The sequence below is a fragment of the Triplophysa dalaica genome, chromosome 25 (genome assembly GCF_015846415.1).
Source record: "Triplophysa dalaica isolate WHDGS20190420 chromosome 25, ASM1584641v1, whole genome shotgun sequence".
NCBI classification, from domain to species: Eukaryota; Metazoa; Chordata; class Actinopteri; order Cypriniformes; family Nemacheilidae; genus Triplophysa; species Triplophysa dalaica.
The window spans coordinates 614,108-637,370 of NC_079566.1; the positions used below are offsets into that span (position 1 = coordinate 614,108).

Here is a 23,263-nt window from a genome sequence, read left to right on the forward strand (position 1 = left end):
TGGTTCGATTGCTCTGTTATGTTGTGTTCAGACCGAACGCGAATTGCGCGAATAAATCGCGCTATTCGCGTGTACTTGGACGCTTGAACATTTTAGTTTACTCGCTTCATTCGCGCGTCAAATTCGCTTCATTCGCGCGTCAAACTCACTTCAATGCAGACGCGAATTCGTGTCATGGGAGGGGCTTCTGCCAGCCGGCTCCATTCCCTTATAGATAAATTGCTTAAATTGTGTAAAGATCGTTTTTGACAACTTGCCAGATTGTCCGACCTCCTCACTCACTTTCTTCCAAGCAAAATCCTTTTTATTTCAGTTTCGATAAAAGTAAGATGTATCGTACAGCTCCAGGTATCCACATAAAGCAACGGTGATTTTGTCCTCCATTGTTGTTGAGATTTCTGCGTGCCCTCGCAACATCATAATCACCTGACTGCTAGAGCAAGCTACTGATTGGTTAACGCGGCGCGAATTTTCGCCAAAGTTCAGATTTTTCAACTCGAGCGAATCGCGCGAAACGCGCGTATCGCGCGAATCACGCGAACGCTCAATTCGCGCGATTCGTGTCATCCGCGCAATTCGCGTCATTCGCGCAATTCGCTTCATTCGCGCCGCCTCATTCGCGCGATTCGCGTTTGGTCTGAACACACCATGAGTGTGGTTTATTTGTGTAAGTGTGAATGGTGTCAACCAAACCCTGGTGCGCTCCAAACAAGCGGACCGAGAATGCTGAAAAGGTGGGTCTCGGCCCACTTTCAAACGAACTCTGGCGTGGTTCCATTGAAATATAAACACAACACAGACCAAAAATTAAGGATAACAATATACAAACTGAAAATCTTGTGATTTGGTTATATAAAAGGTGTGTTTATTAGATCTGTGCCTTTAACACTTCATGAGGTTTTCGCGAGTTACCCGCTTGCTCAAAAATACCCTTATATGCACAGGCATACACTGAGCATGTATAACCCATGTACCACTGTGCACACAGCATTGTTTTGGATGTCTGGAGAGTTCCGTTTTAAAACACAATTAATAAAAGCTGTTCAATCAGGTTGTGATTTTACAAGCTGTTCAATTCAATTCAAGTTTATTTATATAGCGCTTTTCACAATGTGTATTGTTTCAAAGCAGCTTTACAGGGGCAAACAGGAAAAGCAGAAAAGTTAAAACACAGCACAGTGCATGGTATTTATACAACGAGTAAGTTCATTCTAATAAATAACATCTAATTTCTAAATAAATAAATGAATGAATGCAGTCTCCCGGTGAGCAGGCCAACACTGCCCTGCTGTGGCGAGGAACCCAAACTCCAATGATTGATTAATGGAGAAAAAAACCTCGGGAGAAACCAGGCTCAACCGGGAGGGCCAGATCCCCTCTGACGTGTCATAGCTGCACTCAGACTGGTGACATGTGCTTTTAGTTTAGCATTTAATACCAAATATTGTAACTTCAGCATTAATAAGACAAATAGTCCGTCTTTGCTCTTGGTTGGGGATGTAGTGGTCTGAGCTGGGATGGTCCGATGGTCATATTTCTCTTGGCAGCTGGTGGAATTGCCTTAGATGGAGCTGGGATGGTCAGTCAGTCTGCAGCTGTATCTGGTGTAATCTCAAATTGGGGATGGGCATCTGTCGGTCGTCTGGACATGGTGGAACTTCTTCCTACCTCGGGATGGGCATCTGTCGGTCGTCTGGACATGGTGGAACTTCTTCCTACCTCGGGATGGGCATCCCGAGGCAGAGGCGGAAAGAGAATAAAGAGAATAATTAGCGTAGCTGCTGTTCATTAACTATGCATTAAGTGAAAGCTTGGCTGAAAAGATGTGTCTTTAATCTAGATTTAAATTGGGAGAGTGTGTCTGACCCTCGAATAGTATCAGGAAGGCTATTCCAGAGTTTAGGTGCTACGTATGAGAAAGCTCGTCCACCTTTGGTGGATTTTGTTATTCTAGGTATTGTCAAAAGTCCTAAGTTTTGAGATCTCAGCGAGCGTGATGGGTTGTAACGTGATAAAAGCTCGGTTAAGTAAGTAGGTGCTAAACCGTTCAGGGCTTTGTAAGTAATTAAAATAATTTTAAAATCAATGCGATACTTAATGGGTAGCCAGTGAAGCGATGATAAAACTGGGGTTATGTGATCGTATTTTCTTGACCTAGTAAGAACTCTGGCAGCTGCATTCTGAACTAACTGTAGTTTGTTTATCGATGATACAGGACAACCACTAAGTAGAGCATTACAATAGTCAAGCCGTGAGGTCACAAATGCATGAATAAGCTTTTCTGCGTCTGCAACACATAAACTATTTCGTAATTTGGCAACATTTCTAAGGTGGAAGAAGGCTGTTTTTGTGATATTTGAGATGTGATTTTTAAATGACAGGTTGCCGTCTAATATAACGCCTAGGTCTTTAACTGTATTTGTTGTTAGGTTCGATATCTGTTGGTTTGCTGTTAAAATGAAAGTCTGAACACTAAGTGTACCAGGACTACTTTTTTCCTTTTGTGGTCCGGACCAAAAGAACCAAACTAGAAATATGAATGCACCCTAACTACATACAGACTTAGACTAGGCAATTAAACAATTGCATTAGTCCTATTAATGTAATTTAAAGCAAAACACAAATCTACAAGCTACTGCTTTAAAAAACAGGCAAATGTTACCAAGTTGACAAACCCTACCAGCAACCTCTTCAAGCCACTGGTCTCAAAATCAGCTTTTTGTATGCCATTTGTCTATAAAAGTTTTATTTTAACGCTATATGGAGCCAGGGTCTAATTATCATACAGTTTTAGCAGACACCTCTAATAACAGAAAAATATAATTCACAATATCAGAGGGCAATCATTTTTAAGACATCTTTAAAATCACATTTTGACACTCCGCTGTGTCACTTTACTCTATTTCAGCCAAATCTTATCTCCACCACGACTTTATTGGAAGGACTCCACATAAAGAATGTTGTTCCGGTAAATTAACTGGCCGAGGGTAACAGTGCGGCTAATCCACCTCCTAGCTGAATCAGAAGTTTTGATTGGTTTTTCGACCGAGACAGATCTGTCTGTTATGCACTGCGTTTGACTTATTCGTTGCAGCGCATCAAACCATCAAATAATTTAACCGCTTGTGGCCACTAGGGCCCCCCCAAGCTAGTGGGGCCCTACGCATTTGGGTGGCGATTAACATCGCTACTAGTTCTAAGCACGGTCTGAAACAGTTAGTTTCCACTTGGCCCTTGTTTGATACGTCACGATTACAAACTGCTCTTGGCTGGGAACGTGTGCAGAGACGTTATAGCTCAGTCTCTTGAGTTACCAAGGCAGCGTGTGACGCGTTTGTGTTTATATTTTAAAGATTTCCGTTATCAGCCCTGGAGGAAAATTAAACCATTTACGTACCGGCTGGCAAGGATCGGCAAGAAGTGGAAAGATTCAGCAACAAGATCAATTTGGCGCGATGGTGGAAAAGTGCTTAATGTGGCGTTTAAACTGGGGTGTTGTTTTCTCAATGAATTTATTTTCAGGGAGATCATTTGGACTTTACATAATTTGATATAAATTAGACAAATATAGTTTAATGAAAACAATGTGTTAAATAATTTATTTAACATTCATGTTACATCAATACAAACATTCTGTGAAGATACACCCACCATTTATTGCTATACAAGACACCAAAACGTCCCTATTGGTAAGTGGGTTGCTTTTAGTTTTTGCTTCCCATGTGTCTATGATCAGTCTTGTTTCTTCATGTGTTCCAAATCCAAAAGTTGATCCTCAATGTTCTTCAGATCCTCCTCCATGGCTGCAATCTGATCATTTCGAAACACAATAAATTTATGCGAGATCCTTCAACGGCTGAAATATATTATTCTGTTGACAAGAGCGAACCTTCCTCATGGGAACCATCAAATGGAGAATATGCAGTGCATGCATAAATACTGCAATCTGCATAAATACATGTAAATAATTTCATATTGAACTTTAATAACACACATTGAATAATGATGAGGTTTTCTGTTGAAATAAAATTACTATGGAGTATGGAAAAATGTGCAACGAGGCCAACTAGAAAGCCGGGAGACTAGATAGTGTTTGACATTGGTATTCAGATTCCTTTGCATAGGTGGGAGAATCTCATTGTAAAATGTGAGGTGACATTTAAAAAAAAAAAGGTTAACATTATAACTTTTTTGCATAAAAATTCTAAATTTTAGATATAAACTTAAAAGCTTTATTTTTTTGTACTTCAATGTAATAAGAAGATGTCAATGTATAAAAACAGGCTTTTTGTTTGTACATAATTTTTTATTTTTTTAGTGTCCATGGGATTAATCCATGTTGTATACAACAGAGCTTCTCAACCTTTTTAACTCCAAGGCCCCCTACTGTATTCAATAATATTTAAAGCCCCCCCGCTAACAAAAACAAAAACATTCTACCCAATAAAATATATTAGAGCTTGATATTAACTGCAAAAGTGTTTATACAATATAAAAATGGACAAATAATAAGAAATATCTTGTTTTTATCTGTTTTAAAATCCATTTCAATGCTCATTTTAAATAATCCTGAGGCATTCTTGGAAGGTAGCTGGGGCCCCCTTGTGGGCCAAGGCCCCTCTATTGAGAACCATTGGTATACACTATATGTAAGTATAAACAAAATACGTACCTTATTTTCCATCTCTTGCCTGACATGATCAGGAACTTTCTCTGTGTAGTTGGGCATAAGTGTGCGAGAGATGGCTTGCTTGAGTTTGTTGGCCAGCTTTTCTCTGCGCTGACAGAGGACTGCTCGCTGTTTGTCAGCATTAATACCAGTCTGAAGGAAGGAGAGAAAGATGCAGAAAAAGTGAATACAAAACACCCCCAAATTATTTTCAATTTTTCTGAATATACATTTATAAGTAAAATTATCATTTTTGTTTGATTCTGTAAACTAATGACACTATTTTTCTCAGATTACAATTAGAATATTTTTTTATTAGCATTTTTGGGAAGAAACTTAAAATAAAATAAAAACGTAATGTTTGGAGATCTTGAATACTGCAAAAACAAGTTCATATTCATGTTTAAATAACACAATACAAATATTGTTATATGTACTTTACGATCTGTTTAAATACGAATAAACTGTCAAATGGAATAAGCCAAATGTTATGCCTTCTCTTAGTCTATCACACTAAAATTCAACGGACACTAGACTTGAATCGCCAAAATACATGAAGAAATGCTGATAAAAGTCAAAACTGGAGTGTTTTTTTTAATAATTCACGGCTGTATACAGTATATTCTTTATACACAAACACATCAAGAGAAGTACTTCTTTACATGAAAAACCCTGCTTTACCTGAACACTGAGATACAAGCGAATGGAATGATCCACCACCCCTACACTGCCCTTGGGTGGAGGTGAGTCCGTGAAACCTCCATCTGGACAGTGCAGACGCAGCTTTGAGATGCGACCCAGGGTGCAGATAGCAGATCTGAAGTGCAGAAGGGTCTGAGCTTGATCAGGTGCACACACTGCCCACACTAGAAGACAGATCTAAATGTCACACGATGGAAGATGTATCCTAAAAATACAACAGAGGGTAAAATGCTACAAATAAAAATGAAATGAATGACTTGGACCGAATTATAATAAAGAGAAAGCAGCTAATAATAGCTATCAACTGTATAATATTGAAAAACCTCATGAAGCTGCTTAATAAAATGGCAAGCTGTATGCAAAGTGTGAATGAGTCTCTAGTTATCAAACATAACTCCTATAAATACATTTGTGTTATAGTTATCCCTAGTTTTGGTGACTTCTATTTTCGTAGTCTATAGTCTATGTCAGTTCCCATCATACACCATGGAATTTTCTGTGAATTCTGTCAACTCTGACCAAAATCTAGACTTCATCCTGACCGCAAATTGTGGAGTAAAGGTCTTCGCACATAGAGTCAGAAATCATTTTTTTCCATATTTTGGAGCTCATACAGTGTCTTTGAAATGTCAAAACGGCTCTTAAGATGTTTGCTACAGATGCGAAAAATGCAGAAAATCCAGTCGAAATATCGGAGGCAGTGTGTAAATGTGATTTCTTACAATGTGAGGTCGTATTTAATTTTAACTTGCAGAAATTTTGGACACAAATTTTGGACTCAATGTGCAATGGCTTTAAATGTAGAGTAGTCTATTCCAGGCTTAAGGGGTAGTTATATGTAATTACTTATGTTCGGTGTACTTCTATATATTTATTCACAATCTTTTATTAATATATCATCACTGTCCTTCTGAAACCTTTATGTCAAAATTTCCATGCAGATGGAAAATACAATGTTCTTTTTAAATACTGTTTTTTCAAAGTTGACAAGCACTTTTAATACTTTTTGTTGGTCAGATATTTAGTAAACCAAAAAAAACAAAGTAATAATAACATATGCCAAAAATTAAAATCACAATATATGTAGATACGAGGTTTCAGAATGAAAGCAGTGAAATGTATCCTGTTGTTGTATTTTTTGTACTGGAAGACTCTGTCATCAAGATTCTGTTTTTTTTTCTATTTTTCTTTTCGTGCCAAGTCAACAACAACTTTGTTTCTCACAGTCAGGTTTTTCTTTCGTCATCTGGCACTGGGCCCTCAGTAACCTCGCCACTCTGACCACTTCCTGAGCCAAAGAGAAATCTGCTTCCTCCTCAGGAAAATACCAGTGCTCCTGTGTTAAAAAAGAAAATGAAAGAAATATCCATCTCTAATGATCATAATAAAGCAATATCACAAAAGCAACAACGTGCTTAAAACCCAAAAGTGTATTACAGTACCATTTTAATGTGGAAGAGTGATAAAAAACACTAAAATGAGCCAAAGCTGTAATGGAATTTCTCAAATAAAATCTTGAATGAAGAGGGTTTATTTAGTAATTACAAGAGCCGGATGTTGTTTCTGAAAGTCTTCAAAGTCCGTTTAGTTGAATCGTGCCACTCGGCAGCCATCTTTGCAATGCACCTCCGTGCAGTTATTACATAATTCAAACAGAACGCGGAATAGGAATACTGATATTTTTACTATCGCCGGTTAAGATCCAAATATATAACATATAAAAAACATTTAAAAATGATGTAACCTCTACAATTACGTTGTTTCCTATGATCAAAGTGGGCTTAAAACATTTTTTCTGATGTTGATTTAGATACTACGCATGCGCAAAGCTCCGCTAGGGCGGCCATTTTGAGCGTTGCGTTCCTCCCTGTTCAATTCAATAGTAGTGATGCATCTTGTTAATATGAATATCTTTGATGTCTCACCAACTGTGAGGACTTTGGATAGGGCTGCACGCACAGGCTGGTGGGGTTTTTGATGGAGTCGGCGCTGTAAGGCAAGAGTCTCTGCCACAGCTCCTCTGTGAGGAAAGGCATGAAGGGCGAGAGGAGACACAGAGAAATAGACACACTGTGATACAACACAGACATGGCCACCTGTCTCTCTCTCTCCTTCTGCTCATTGCTGTCCGAGGGTTCTTGTTTTAGCACGGGCTTGATGCTCTCCTGAATATGAAAGAGATAGTAACAACACAGTTTAAAGAGGAAACAATGTCTTTAGGAGGATGTATACTTATTGTCATTGACATTATCAAACTTACCAGGTAGACATCACAGAGACTGTGGACCCAGAAGGAATGCAGTGCAGAGGTAATGGTGTGAAGCTGGTAGCTCTCAAAAGCCTCTTCACACTGCCGAACTGTGCTGTACAGTCTTGAACATATCCACCTGTCCATGCTGGAGACCGGATGTGTCTGAGAGTAAAACACATGGGCAAGAGAGAGGTATAAAAACACAGAAAAAGGAACTGAAGTACACTTTAATATTAGTGGCTATCTGATTTTTTGAGAGCATTTAATGATAGAGCGTTTGGGCCTGGAAGCGGTGGTGCGTGATGTCATACTTAACAAGCAGATAAAGAATGTGTAAGTGTGTTGAAAAGTTTCACAGGTACTGTGTGCATAATAAATATTAATGGTCAAATGAGCCATGATTTCATAGCAAATGAGAATATTGATTGTACACCATTTTCGCATAATTTACGAAAAAATATTTGAAAAACAAAATGCGCACTCAAATGTGCACTACCCAATTTGGCAGGTTACTAATGTTTCATGAATTATGTTTAAACATTTTGCTGGGGAAGTGCATGTAAGCAAAACCTCTGCAGATTTTGTGCAAATACTCGCGTCCCATCATGACATTTTAAATACACCCTATCAAATCTGCGTAAATCACCTATTCCAACGCACAAATAAAGGCGCTCTGGTTCTTTTGCATTAAGATATAGCAAATGCACTTTTGGTGAAAAAAGATAGAGGATGAGGATGAAAGAGAGTTACGTGTCATTTTTTATTCTATCAAAATATTATTTATTCTATCTTTAAAAGAAGATCTTGTTATGGCTTTGTTAATCTTTTTTAGGCTATTCAAACTCAATGGCTGGTCAATTTGACTGGAACTGAACTATGAAGTTTTCCAAAAATTACAAGAATAGCACACCATTGTCCTCACCACAACTACATTAACACAGTTTCTACACCGGACGCCACCGGCATGACGCGACATGACACAAGGTTTGTTCTAACGGGTGTGTTGTGTCGCGCTGCATCTAGTGTGGATTTATAAATTTATTAATGCGTTACTAATGCCTTTGGTCGTGTCCAGTCACTCTGGCCACATCCAGTGTAGACACCGTATAAAACAATAACAATACAGAGCAACAATACACTGTAAAAAAACTGTAATTTTACTGTAATTGTTTTCACGTATAAAGAAAGAAAATTAAGTTTTGTACACATTATTGAAAAACAATAAAAAAAACATTCATATCACAGTAAAAAAACTGCACATTTTCAAGAAAAACATGTTTTTTTATATGAAACCCCCCCCCCCAAAAAAAACGTATTTTGACAGTATTTCACTGGTTTTTATGGTAAAAAAAAAAAACTAATTACAGGAAAAGACTGCAACTTTATAAGAAAAACATGGCATTTTGCATGAAAATGTTCTTACAGGATTTTTACAGTGAGTTGTTGGGTTCCTTCAGTCGATGAAGAATAAAACATTGACAGCCAACCAAAATGTATTCTATTGAAAAAGTGCATTCAAAATGTGAAACTACAACGTGCAAACTTAAAAAAAAAATGTTATCATCAACTAATGTGAATGCTCATGTAGTTATGTTTATAGTTATTGTTCTCAGTGTGAAAGTACCTTCACAGCATGTCAGTAGACTTCTGGCCTGGTGGATGTGGTTAAAGTCTGACAGCAATAAACTCCAAACACCAACCACCATTCAATCATTATATACAAATAATGAGGAACAGGAAGGTGGGCCGGTAAATACCTGTAGCATCAGTCTTTCTAATAGATTTTCTGTCATTTATATATAACTGTGATAGATTTGACACTGTGTGTTTCCCTTCATAGCTTTGCGTCTCATTAAAGCAACTAAAGGAACTGAAAAGGAGGAACGGTGCAGGTGGAGAACAAAGAACATGATAAAGTATGCACTAAATTTACAGCCGAATACAGAAACAGAACGGAGGAGGAAGACCATTAAATTACAATGGCAACATGCAGATGGGTTGTCATTCCTCGCCGTGGGGAACTTCAGTCTGAGATTGATTTAATGAAGAGATGTTTGCGTGTGCCGTACCTCTGCTAATGATGCAGGTGAACTCGCCTCTTGCAACACAGCAAGGGTGAAGCGTACCGCCTGCCACATCTTATTACAGAAGTGTCTACAGCTCAACACGTGGGACACGGACAGGCTGATGTCGTCTCCTGAGATTTGAACAAAATGTCAATGAGTGAATGAAGATGTCTGAGGGTAACGTTTGATGACAGAGGTTTGTAATGAGGGTGACTCACCCTGGGCTTTGTAAGAGCAGAGAGCAAACCTCAAAGCGTCCGTCCCACACTCTGGAATACCTTTAGGGAAATCTTTCTCCTGTAGAAAGGACACCTTGGGAATGAGGTAACCTTGCTCTGTCGGGTACGACTGCTAAAATCGGTAGAACAGTACTGACCTGCGCTTCCATGGCAACCATGCTCTCTCTCGGATCTAAGTTTCCTTCTTTGATTTTCTTTTGAAGTCTCTGCAGAGAACAGACAGCGATGTTACTGACAGAAGGATAAAGTTGTCATGACGATAAGGGCACAAGTATGACTAAAATAGATGTTTCAAATGTTAACCGCGGTATCAGATTTGATGATGGAATTAACTGTGCTTTTAAAATGAGTTTGATAGTTGAAGTTAGTGGCGAGATGTTCTGCTCTGAGGGATTTATATCTTCCTTATTTTCCTATGTTAATTTAACTTTTGTTATGTTATTTATTTTGTTTATTTATTAAATCGCAGTCCAGAACTTTTGGCTCTCTATCGCCATCTCTGATTTAAACATAACATCGCAGGTTATTTTACAAATTTAATGTGCATCGACAAACTGACATGTTCCACGAAAAACAGTTCAAATTAAAAATCACTTTTAGAAGCATACCCTTGTGAATCGTGGTAAGGGGCGGTTTTAAAATCGGATCTTTAAAATGTTTAAAAAGTTACAGATTGCAGCTTTAACAACACAAATGTAAGCAAAAAATATTTCGTCAAAACGGTTCGAAACAAAACAGTTTTTCATAAGTAACAATTCACCGACAGCCATTGGGAAATTTGACAGAATTATAATTGAGTCAAATACTAACTTGGTGTTTTGTGGGGCTTTTTTGAATCCATATCTGCTAGACCGGCTATATTTTTGTGTCCAATTGTAAAGTCATAGTTCACCCAAAAATAAAAATTCTGTCATTATTTATTGACTTTCAAAACCTGTATATGACATTATTTTCTATGGAACACTAAAGAAGATATTTTGAGAAATGTCTCCCTTGTATGGTTTTGTGGCCATACAATGGAAGTCAATGTTTTTTGGTTACAAACATTCTTCAAATATCATTTATTTTGTGTTTCACACAGGAAAATCACACAGGATGGAAGTTAGCCCTGCAGAGGTTTCCTCGACCAAAAGCCAATCTTTTGGAAGACTTTTGGAAGACCACAAAAAATAATCTTATTATGGTTTATGATGTTTACACGCTTTGTCTATCAAGAAGATATTTACAAATAAACAACATTTGCTATTTTTAAAGCCTAAATACAATTAACAGAAGTACAAATAGGGTGACCATATGAGCCATTTCTCCCAGACACCTTGCCAGGATTCGGATGCGTCTTTCGGGAGTCGCATTTGTCGACTGCATACGTAATCGAGTTTTATTATTAGAAATGGCTCATATGGTCACCCTAAGTAAAAAGCTAGCACGATGCTTTAAACGGACTATCGGTATATGGTCGCTCGATTATATCAACCAACTCTTTCAAACTTTATAAAAATGTGTTCCATGGTAATTACTCCGTGATCGAATACGCATCTACGTTTTAGAGATTTTTGCCCACGTTGAATTATTTGTGAGCTTTATATGTGCGATAACATCTAATGTCCTCGCCAAAGGAAGAAGTGTCTTTAAGCAACATGTTTGCGATCGCCATTTTTAAGACAAAGGCTGTTTTCAGACTTGACTTCTTTTTGAGGCTGCTAGCGTCTGTTTACATTATAATACTATGGAGAAAACAGTGTTTTCAAAAAACTTCCTGCTCAGAGCATATTTTGAGGTTGAAAAAAAAATCAACTTTTCTGAAAAAAAAAATTGCCCATGTAAAGCTACTTTCTCACAGCTAACCAATGACAGAGACCTGTCGTTTCCATAACAACATGCAAGGAATGTAATTGGTCGAGAAAGCTCAAGCTCGAAAAACTAAAATGGTGGCCGAAACGACCGTTGGAGCATACTTTTGTATAAATGCAAGTTTATTTTTCACTCTCAACAACTTCTGATTGCATATCTAGCTAGAAATTAGTATTGTGGTTTTGAAATATGTGATAAGTTATTGTAAAGACGCTCTTACATATGTTTTATATGTAATGGAATAGAACGCAAAAATATATATAAGGTATATATATTTATACCACAGACCTTATTTAAAGTGATTGAAATGTTGATATTTTTTGCAAATTTACTGTTAATTTTCTTGGTTGATAGAACAAAAATTGTTGATACTCCATAAATGGGCCTCATACAATTTTTAGTTGTATGAAATGCTTCCAAGAATGAGAACATCTCCCGTCACCAAAAACAATATAAAGTAGCATTTCATAGTAACAGATTAAAACAAAATCTGGAACTTCATCAGTTTGACTCCATCAGCACAGGAAAAAAAACTGACTTGCTTTGGCAAAAAGTGTGTGCGTGTTGCCATACCTCCAGAGAGACGCCTGAAATAACATCCAGTGGATCAATGACATTTCCTAAAGATTTACTCATCTTCCGCCCATATTTATCTCTCACCAAAGAGTGAAAGAGCACCTGTTTGAAAAAAGAGAGAGAGATGGCAAAACAAACAGAAACATTTCTCATTGACATTTTTAGATGACGTCGGTACATGAAGCACATTGCAATATGGGAATAAGAAATTAAATTCCTGCTGATCTTAACATATGGCATTTAACGTTATGAGCTGAGCAACAGGCCATCGCAACCTGTCTAAAGGGCAGCTGGCCAGTCAACTCCTTGCCCAGCATCACCATCCTGGCCACCCAGAAAAAGATGAGGTCACTTCCTGTTTCCAGAATGGAGTTGGGGTAGAATTGTTTCAGGTCTTCTTTCTGTAGATAGAGTCAGATCAAAGCATCTTCACACACAGTATCAATACACAGACGTTCTTTGGTGTTTGGCTTCTTTCATGAGAATGGACTTTGAAGTGAAGTACCTGCTGGGGCCAGCCGAGCATGGCGAATGGAAAAAGAGCCGAAGAAAACCAGGTATCAAGCACATCTGGGTCTAAAACAGAAAGTTCAATGTTTTTTTATTGGGTGAGACACATCGTGGGGAGTCACCTGCTGATGGATAGACTTTCAACAACAACATATAGATTAAAGAGCTAGTGTGGTCACAGAACTGTGTTTAATGTGAACTTAATAGTCACCCTGTGTGAGCGTGATGTGATCCGGATTCACTCCGAACTTCACAGCAGCACGTTCCCGAGCCTCTGCAGCAGTTCGGCCCCAAACCCACAGCTCCTACACATCACATCTCAATGTTGTAGCAAGTATATTAACAGACATCATAACAATTTTGATAATAGCAGGCTCCACCTCTTCTGGGTCAACAGAGTTTTGTAGTGTCACTCGATAGGCTGGTATCTGATGACCCCACCAAAGTTGTCTAGAAATGCACCAATCACTGCAAGGTAAAGTTTTACATGACATTAGATTTTGTGTTGATGACTGGCTGGCTTTACACAGTTTCACTTGTTACAAGGCTAAATAGCAAATAAATAAAGGGGTGATTCTCACAAAATCTTGGTTTTAAGATGTCAAACATGATTTTCTTTAAAACACATGTGTCAGCAAATTCCCTTGATATTCATTTGACACAATATATGACATGTGTGAAGGCATTAATTTGACAGCTTTTACTGACAGTTTAACACAATTTTTATTTGATTTTTTCAAAAAAAATGCCTTAAAGATCCTGATTACTGTTACCATTCAAAACTGTCAATCTCTTAGCATGTGTTGCTAAAAACAAGCGAAGCCATGATGCCTAAGCAAGTTTTTATTAATCATGCATAATAAGACATTAATGAATTACATTTTAAAAGAATATTATGCATGGAGAATTTCTTAAAATGTGGAAAACTACTTGTATCTGTAATGAGATGGGGAAAAAGTTGTGTACGAATATATGAATACATCCACTATTTCTTCATTTTTATTATACATGAATATTCTTATAATAATTTGTTTGAAATTTGAGAACATAAGTAAAACATCCAATTGTGTTTTTTACACTATCTTAGTTTTACTCTGTTTAAATTACAAACCAGGAAGCATTACAGTTATGAGAATTTTAGCACAAAAAGTGATAAAATACATAAATAATGAATACTTATGTTAAAATTGTGTTTGTCTAAGGTAAAGAACACAATTAATTTTATTATGATGATTTTTGTCTTACCAAATTGTATGTTTTATAATCCAAATCTTTACTGCAATGTTTGAGTGGTTTCGTAAGAATCACCCAAATAATAAAACATTCAATTCTGATTGGTCAGTAGCAGACAGACATGATAGAAGAGCTTTGTGGGAAATGGACGGTTTGCGACAATGGTCAACTTCGGGTAGACCTCCGCAAAGAATCAATAACTGTTGAGTAGTTTTAATTTAATTTAATACAATTAATATACAAAAAATATGAATATAAGTTGATGTTAACATAAAATAAAACTAAAATAAATATTACTAGCCACTACACCCATACCAATAACCAAACATAGACCGGAAGCATCCGATAAAACCATCTATAGAAACCACAGAATAATGTGATCATTAGCATTCTTACATTTAATTTTATCGCCATATTGCTACACCCCAAGTGATCAACCTATCAACAACAAGCCTTCTAGGGAACACAATCACATAAATGAGTATGCAATGGGGTTCAGTGTACAAAATTTAGCGGCATCTAGTGGTGAGGTTGCGAATTGTAACCAATGGCTCACTCCACCCCTCCCTTTGATGCACAACAGTAGCTGACACAGACGTCGTTATAACTTCTATGCTGAAGGAGAAAACGTATTTACATAAAGCGTTCTGTGGAGCAGTTTCTCCGTTTAGAAACAACTGTAGAAACAACATGGTAAATTCAATGCAAGTGTGGTGTGTGTAAATAGCCCATTCTAATGTTATAAAAACATGTCGCTACATTATGTGTGTTCTTTACAAACCTTTAAAGACACAGTTATGTCTATCATATTATATTTCTGTCAATAGATCCTCCAAAAAAATACACTTCAACAAACCATGCACAACCACTGTTACACTGTATGTCACTTTGTGTTCTTGTAGTGGGAGTAATACTAACCTGATGTTAGACAGCCAGTTCCTCCACATTTTTGTATAAAACTCAGGAATGATCTGTAGCTCCCCATCTTCTACTGCCTAAACAAAATAATTATGAGCAAGTCAATGCTTCAGTTATCATAATCATTAATAACGAATAATGAAAGTTAATGAGCCAATGAAAAGCTTAAATGTTTGATACTTTTTTATTATTGTCTAGTAGCAGCAGGAAGTGTTTTTATCCCATGATAACTCAATGATGTCCATTACACTTCATCTGTTGCTCTAGTCTAGGGAGTATCTACAGGGTCAGTTAATGTGACCTGCCAGCTCTGGACCAATTATTAAGTCAACAAAACAAGAACCAATATTATGCCATTCGAACAGTTTACTGTAAAAGTATGTGACTGTTTTTAACAGATCTATGATTAAATGATGAGTTATAAGCATGTAACTAGGAGTTATATATACATATAAATTAATTATGAGCCTTATTATGAGTGAATATCAACCACACGTTTACTTCACACAATTACTCACTTGAACTGCTTTTTGTGCCATTTCTTGACAGCGTACAAACCATTGTCTCTTCAGCAGCGGTTCAATGACATCTCCAGAACGGCTGTGTGGGAGGAATGAGATGAAGGCAGGACACAAGGTCAAAAACGATTTGTTTTTGTTCAGATAAAAATCGACAGGAATGTTTCAAAGAAATAGTCTGGCTTAAGGCTGGATAACACAACACGACTTCTAAATCTGGCTCAATATGCCACGCTTGTTCTCCATTTCCTTTTCTCGAACGTCCTGACCTCGCGCTCTTTTGGCTGCTTAGCATAAAGATTTTTACAGTGTAGTATACACGATTTCCAAGAAAGTCAGCTCAAAATATCCAGTATTAACTATCTTCTGAATTGAGTTATAAAAACATTTACACACAATGGGCCATGAGTAAATTCAGAGTAATTTGCGCGTAAAACAGACCTTCGGTATTCACAAATGCTTCGTTAACGTCAGATTTGATAGTATAATTTGTGTATAGGTGCGTCCCAAATTGCGCACTTATGCACTATTCTACGTAAATAGTGTGAGTAGTGTGTTCACTTTAAAAATCCTCAAAAAAGAAGTGCACTGCAAGTACCCGGATGATGCGCTTTTTTCGACAGAAAATATAAAGTGTGGAACTGTTGACACTTCACGCAATCAACGGTCGCAGTTTCGCTTACGTAACGGAAGGGAGGCGGGGCTATCAGACGCTGCTCAAGCGAAACTCTCCTGCCGATTGTGCCGAGTTATAACGCTTCAATCTGATGGTGACAAAATTATTGCTGTGCAGAACAGAGGAAATCTAAATTAAATGAACAATTCACAAGTATATTTTTATTTACACGCATTGTTGCGTGCGATTGACGTCATTGGCGCTCGTCTGGGAAACCGATATACTTCCGGTTAGTATAAAACCGTTTGGTACGACGCTACTCTTCTGAAATTCATATACTAGACCGTTGAGTGCATAGTGCATAGTTTAAGTGCACAGTGTGTCATTTGAGACACAGTTTATGTGAATTCCAATCACTCGTAACAGGGCGTCCGGCTATGAATTACAGATACGCAAGTTACGTATCTAGGAATAAAGAAATCCTCTGGACTACATTCTGTGATTGGGCTACTCTGTATTGCATTAACTTATATGATCCTAATATGCTTTATGCTTGCCAAATAAATTTATCAATTAAACTGTGTCCACAAAAGCGTTTTATTCATCTAAAATAAGAATACCTGTTGCTTTTCTGAAAACTACATTTCCGGATATGCGTTGGTCGCTGTGTTTAGAATATCCGCAACAGTTAGCCTGCTTGTTACTAGTATCTTATTTTGAAGAATATTACTTAATATGGACATGCAGTAAAAATATAAACATCTCCATTGGTTGATGTGATGGTTTATCAATGTAATGTTTGTCCCGCCTCTTCTTCCCTGTGATTGGACGGCTGTGTAAAAAGCCACATGCTTTTTTAAGCACTATTTCTTTCGTTCATTTTAAAGATAGAAACATTCTCATGGATCCTAAAATTTATGTTATAATGTCTTTACAATGTGTTCTGCTCGTATTTCATGAATGTGACCCAATGTGATTTTTTTGTTGAAAATCTGCAGACTGGCTCCAACTTGTGGCGACCAGCGCAGACAAACAAAGGCTGTGAGTTGTGAGCTCACGTTGTGTAGTGTAAACCAGCCTGAATTAGAGTGAATGAATTAGAGAAATGTATTCTGCATAGTTCTGAAGGAAGTAATGACGGAAAAATGATTATGAGGAAAGGTTTACAAAGCTTACTTGTTCTGCACTTTCAAACTGTTTACCTGCAGATTGGTAATGACATGGGGTGACTCTGCTTGTTTCTGAATAACTTCCTCTCCATCAGTGCACTGATCACTCGCTCTCTGGCGTCAAAGCGTTTGACTCCCTGAAGTCACAAACAGATAACACATACATACCATTCAACAATCCTCTGGGTATCAAGATGCACAAAATGCATTAAAATGGTAACTTATAAAACGATTGACATTTTTACCTCTAGCCACTGGCCACAAAGTGACGTCATAGTTCCATCTCCTCCAATCACAGTGAGGCGTGGGAGCGCGTGTCTTTGGGATAGCAGGAAGTCAGTGTGGTCGTGAGCTGGGGTCACTTTAACAGCACCTATCAACATGCAGACAAACCGTATCATATTTTAAATATACAGTGGTGTGAAAAAGTACTTTTTCCACATAGTGTCAGAAATGCTTGGATTGTTTTTTCCCTAAATAAGTAAAACCATAATTTAAAAACTGCACTTTGTATTTACTCTTGTTTTCTTTGAGTAATATAAAAAAGTATTTGATGATCTGAATTAGGGTTGGGCCCGGGTTCTCCTGAGTTTTTTTTTCTCGATTGGAGTTTTGGGTTCCTCGTCACCGTTTGCATACTGTTTTGTACTATTTGCCTGGCCGTGGGGGCTGTTTTAGAATTCAGAAGTTTAACATAATTAATAATGCTTAAAGGAATTTATAGTCTATTTAATATCTGACCTATGGTTCTCTCTGCTTTATCTCAAATGTGTGCTTTCACTGTGCGTGTGTGTTTGTATGCATATTGTGTGTGTGGAGCATTTGTATGTTTGTCTTTTGTGTTTTCACCTTTTTCTTGTTTTTACAGGTGTTCTTTTACTTGTAGTCAATGTGTCTCATGTACAGCTGCCTTGTAACAATGAAAATTGTAAAAAGCGCTATATAAGTAAAGTTGAGTTGTATCATTTAAGCATGATAAATATGTTAAAAAAAGGGGGGCAAATACTTTTTCACACCACTGCACGGCCACAGAAAAATAACTGACCATTCCGAATTTTCATTAGATCAGCATTTCAAGATGTTTTGTGGCCTCAGGAGTGACATTAAGTCATCCAACAGCAACGTGAAATCCAGGTTTTTAAATAAAATAATATTTGTTTTACTTTTCCTAAGTACATGTACGAATATTATTGAAAAAGTGAAAATTAACGTTTTCGTTGCAGTATTTGAGGTCTGAAAAAATACAGAGCATCTTTCTGGTATTTTGACTTGTTTTTCCTGTTGTCACTTTCTGCAAATACATGCAAATTGTTATTTATTAGTAGTTCACACAATCAAACAAAATGATAATTTTACCTAAACACATACCTATAAAAAGTCAATTGAAAATCATCTTATTTATTTTGCGGCTGAGTGATATGATATAAACATCTGATAAAAACATTTCATTTTTGGTTAAGACTAAATGCTTTATTTATTATGAATTATTATTTTAAAGATAATCTACATGAAAAAATACTGTTGTATACTTAAGTATTCATGATAGTAAACTGTTGTATACTGTAGTATAATACAGTAATTACATCATAGTAATTAATATACTATACAAAAGTATTTTGTAGTATTAACTACAGTAAATTTATAAACCGTAGTTAATACTGTAATGTTTTTATAATAAGGTATCTGAGAATTTAACTACAGTTTAAATACTATTGTACACTACATGTGGGAAGCATCTTCAGATCATGTAGAAACGAAAGAAATACCTGTCCCCAATTTCATATCCACCATAGTGTCAGCGATAATGGGTAACAATCGATCTGTAAACGGGTGCCGACAGTATTTGCCATGAAGATCCTGTTAAAAGAAAAAAAACGAATGTACTGAGTCTATACACAGTTACAGTTATATACAAAGTTATGCAAAAGATGCATGCTACAAATATTAGCATGCACAGTGCATACTAAGTGTCTAAGTTTTAAATGTATATGTAGAAGTATGGCACAATATATTACTTCAAACACGTGGTCATGATAGGTAATTAATTTTAAAACACAATATAAAAAATAAAGCTGGACATCTGAAAAAACTGCGACTTTACTTGATATCGAGGGTCATTAGGATGCACAGCAATGGCCACATCTCCCAACATTGTCTCCGGTCGCGTGGTTGACACTGCAACCTCTCCTTCTAAAATAATAAATCACACCTTAGAACCATGGGGGGAAATCATTCGTAAATCATCTGAAATAAAAAAAATGAAGACAAAACAACCAAACCACTCACCCTGTCCCTCTAACAGATATGCAAATGTAACAATCGTCCCAAATTCCACCTTCTGCTGATAGCCAGGAACAGACAAAAATGTTTTGCCTGAAAGCTCTTTCGAATCCACCTTAATATATCAAACCATATGTTAGTGTACAAGAAATGTCTCGACATGATGTGTGTGATTATGCACAGTGTTATGTACGGCTCAGTGATGTACCTCTATGTCTGAGATGGCCGACTCTAATGCACAGCTCCAGTTGACCAAACCTTCAGAGCGATAGATGAGACCAGAGTCACACAGTCTTACGAAAGCCTCTGTCACAGCACTGCTGAAACCCTGCAGACAACAGAAGTTAAGTGAGGACCATAAAAAACTGGAACATTATGGATAATCAAATATAACTTTATAACTGCATCAACTCATCTACTGCACTGTAACTTTAATAGCTAATGTCTGTAACTTATGCACACTCAAGTCACTTGCACTATTGTATAGTCTATATTGTTATCTGTTCATAACCACCTGTACATTAATGTTCACAGTATATAGCCTTCTGTTTATATTGTTCATAGTGCATACCGACTGTCATATTTTCATAGTACATGCCTATTGTATAATATTTTCCTAATATTGTATTCTGTATTTATTCACACTGTATATCCTGCACTTGCTAATTGCACTTCTGGTTAGACCTAAACTACATTTCGTTACACTGTACTTGTATATGTGTAATGACAATAAAATCTAATCTAATCTAATCTAATCTAATCTAATAATCAAATATAATCTGGCTGTTGTTACCGGGTCCATTGTGAAACAAGCTCTGGTCCAGTCCAGAGACGCACCCAGTTTTCTCAGCTGATGATAAATTTCATCCCCCTTCCTGTAAAGCAGGTTAACAAAAACAGAGTTGAATCATTTATGCTGCAGCGCTGCACAGAAGTAAACAGACTTACTCGTTTTTCCATCTCCAGACTTCTTTGAGGAACTCCTCTCTGCTGTAGTCCTGTCTCAGCTTTCCATGCTCTCGTAACAGCTTCCTCTCAACCACTGACTGACAAGCACAGCCCATCACAACAACACTGTCAAATATAACTGTATGAACTGTTCTACTGTACCAACAGAAAAACAGAGACGAGAGACCTGTGTTGCAATCCCAGCGTGGTCACAGCCTGGAACCCACAGCACCTTGTAGCCCTGCATTCGACGCCTGTTACAAAAAAATTTTTTATAAAAAGAATACGTATATAAATTAAATGACCATATATATACATATACATATACAAATATTTTTTGTTTTGCAATTGCACACCTGCCACAAGATTTCTTATATTCCTAAAACCTTAAAAGTGTAATGAAAATGTTTTCAATTAGTTTTGTTTTCCTGTTTTAATGTGTTACAAATGAAGGTCTTTAGAAAACTAGATACATTTTATTATCAGTATTTTTAATGGGTTAATTGATAGAGAAACAAAAGTAAGCAACAAGAGTCTTTTTTAAACTCAACCCAGGATGCAGGTTATGCAGTTATTTTATCTAGGCAAACGTTACAACTTTAAAGGAGTAGTTCACCTTCAAAATTCATCATTTCAAACCTGTATGAAGACAAAAGAACATATTTGAAGAACGTTGTCAACAGCCCCCCATTAACTTGCATTGGTTACCATAGATGAGAATGGGGGCTGTGCTGTTCTGTTACCAACATTTTTCAAATTATCTCCTTTTGTGTTTTGTATCATACAGGTTTGAAATGACAAGAGGGTGTGTACAGAATTCTAATGACAGAATTTTCTTTTTGAAGGTGAACTACTCAAAAATGATATGATATTTTTTATTTAAACATTATTAAAATAAAAATGCAACTATATTTTCACATGTGTTTTTATGTTGTTCTGATGACTATAATTAATATTCATAATAAAAATGAAGTAACCATAGTAAGATAAGGTATATAATATAGCACAAGGTATATCTATATCAGTCCCAATATTCTCTTATAGGTGGCTAAAAATGGCATATTCCCATTTGGAACCAAAGCTATTCATACAGATATTTTTGATAAAAAATATTATGTTACCAGCGTGCCAAGGCGTCCTCTATAGCCACTGTCAGAGCATGTCCGAGATGTAAATTACCCGTCACATTTGGTGGAGGAATGCAAAAGGAGAAATATTTATCAGTCGCATGCGGCTGTTTACCCTAAGAAAAAAGCAGATCAAAGAGAAATATTTAAAACTAAATATATGTTCAAAGGTTTGTTTGATTTATTAACAAAGTGGAGCACAATTCTTGTTTATTGTATCGAAGATGCATTTATTATGTTAATATATATTTATTAGCATTGATTTTGCATTGTTAAGTATTAAAGTGTAATTGTTTTCCCACATGCTGCTCAGGGCTGAAGAATCCCTGTTTCTCCCACCACTGATACCAGCCAAATTCCACATATTCTGGGCTGTAGGACTGTGGGAAGGGCAGGGAGGTGTCTGAAAGAGAAGGGAAGTTTAGAAGACACGTGAAAATGTTGATATGGATGACAGACTGGAAAAGCAAACCTGCCCAAGTACCAAGGTTCATTTCATGAATAAGTAACGTTACAGTTAATCTATTCTGATACCTTTCTTCTCTCCTGGTAATAGGGCAGCTGTATATCTTATTTTCTCTTTTTCCGACCAGACCGGTACAACGTCATTAACATCCTGCATGGGTCAAATAAACAATATAATGTTACTTAACCTCATGGAATAAAACCAATTAAATGTATACTATTGCAAATAAACATAACCCACACTACTCAGTATAGTCTTCTCTTTCTCTCGTCTACGTTTGGCTTTCTCTGCTTGTGTCCTGGGCTGTGTTGATGGTTTATTAGATGATGCTGGAGGATGAGCCGATGAACAGAGCCTGTATCCCCATGCGCTCCATGTCTTCTGTAGATCTTTCGAGCAGATTCTCAGTGACACCACATGCACACGCTTCCACATGTCCTGAAACAGAAAAACAAGTGTTTGAAAAGAGGGAAATCTCACAAAGAAATAATTGTACTGCCATGTTTTTTATGTTAGTGTTTGCATAACCATGGTTATCATTTAGCAGCTGATATATTACTAGTACCACAATGATACCAGATTACTGAATGGTACCACAATATTATAAATAATAATAATAATATGAATTTAAATCAATGTAAAGCTTTCCTTTCGTTCTAAAAGTTTAAGTTGTATTATCTCTCATCTAAAATAATTTTAATGGGAATATTCAAAGATTCCAACATGACCAAATGCTATATTTTGAAAATGTATGCAATTTTATGACAAACATATTTTACAGTACACACGATCTACGTGATCAATTGTTGAACATAGAAAATGACAAATAATGCTCTTAAATGGATGTAAGTTACCTTCACTCAATGTGTACTGTTACAGGGCGCAGACATATTGCCGATACAGCTCAGACTTGCTCACCGCTGTGTCCTTATATTTTGTGAAAATCTCGTGTCACTAAAACACTCCCAATAAAACTCAAACCAATCTTGTATCCATAAAAGTGTTTATAAATTAAGTAAAAACTGCAGTTTCACTTCCTTGTGGTTATGCACGTTCTCGTAGCGTCAAATGTTTCTCATCGGACAATATTAAGAGGAACACTCAGTTGGTTGCGTCTCCATTCC

General features: G+C 36.8%; 1 protein-coding gene across 3 annotated transcripts; it reads right to left on the bottom strand.

Moving 5' to 3' along the window:
• Positions 1 to 843: 843 nt before the first annotated feature.
• Positions 844 to 23,208, bottom strand: vars2 (valyl-tRNA synthetase 2, mitochondrial). 3 transcript variants are annotated; one of them, XR_008905942.1, is made up of 31 exons: positions 22,994 to 23,208; positions 22,380 to 22,577; positions 22,208 to 22,289; positions 21,976 to 22,076; positions 21,668 to 21,789; positions 20,734 to 20,800; positions 20,547 to 20,644; positions 20,392 to 20,473; positions 19,807 to 19,926; positions 19,605 to 19,713; positions 19,420 to 19,508; positions 19,085 to 19,175; positions 17,564 to 17,691; positions 17,352 to 17,455; positions 15,534 to 15,615; positions 15,016 to 15,092; positions 13,245 to 13,332; positions 13,076 to 13,169; positions 12,860 to 12,930; positions 12,630 to 12,755; positions 12,352 to 12,456; positions 10,065 to 10,133; positions 9,907 to 9,985; positions 9,692 to 9,819; positions 7,632 to 7,784; positions 7,297 to 7,536; positions 6,596 to 6,707; positions 5,351 to 5,535; positions 4,673 to 4,822; positions 3,652 to 3,810; positions 844 to 1,715 (listed from the first exon to the last, which is right to left on the bottom strand). XR_008905942.1 is itself a non-coding variant. In XM_056741393.1 (30 exons), the coding sequence occupies exons 2-30, from the start codon at positions 22,572 to 22,574 to the stop codon at positions 3,733 to 3,735; spliced, it is 3,225 nt and encodes a 1,074-aa protein (XP_056597371.1). In that variant the 5' UTR covers positions 22,575 to 22,577; positions 22,994 to 23,208; the 3' UTR covers positions 844 to 3,732. The 3 variants fall into 3 exon arrangements, 2 of the variants coding, with proteins under 2 accessions (XP_056597371.1, XP_056597372.1); XM_056741393.1 differs by having other exon boundaries at positions 844 to 3,810; XM_056741394.1 differs by lacking the exons at positions 844 to 1,715; positions 3,652 to 3,810; positions 4,673 to 4,822 and having other exon boundaries at positions 5,440 to 5,576.
• Between the last annotated feature and the right edge of the window lie 55 nt (positions 23,209 to 23,263).

Coding starts and splice junctions, on each gene's coding strand:
- vars2 (XM_056741393.1), bottom strand. CDS start 22,574: ATGTGGAAGCGTGTGCATGTGGTGTCACTGAGAATCTGCTCGAAAGAT. Junction 9,986..10,064: donor TGGTTGCCATGGAAGCGCAG/GTCAGTACTGTT, acceptor TCCTTTCTACAG/GAGAAAGATTTCCCTAAAGG. Junction 4,823..5,350: donor GCTTGTATCTCAGTGTTCAG/GTAAAGCAGGGT, acceptor TCCTTCCTTCAG/ACTGGTATTAATGCTGACAA.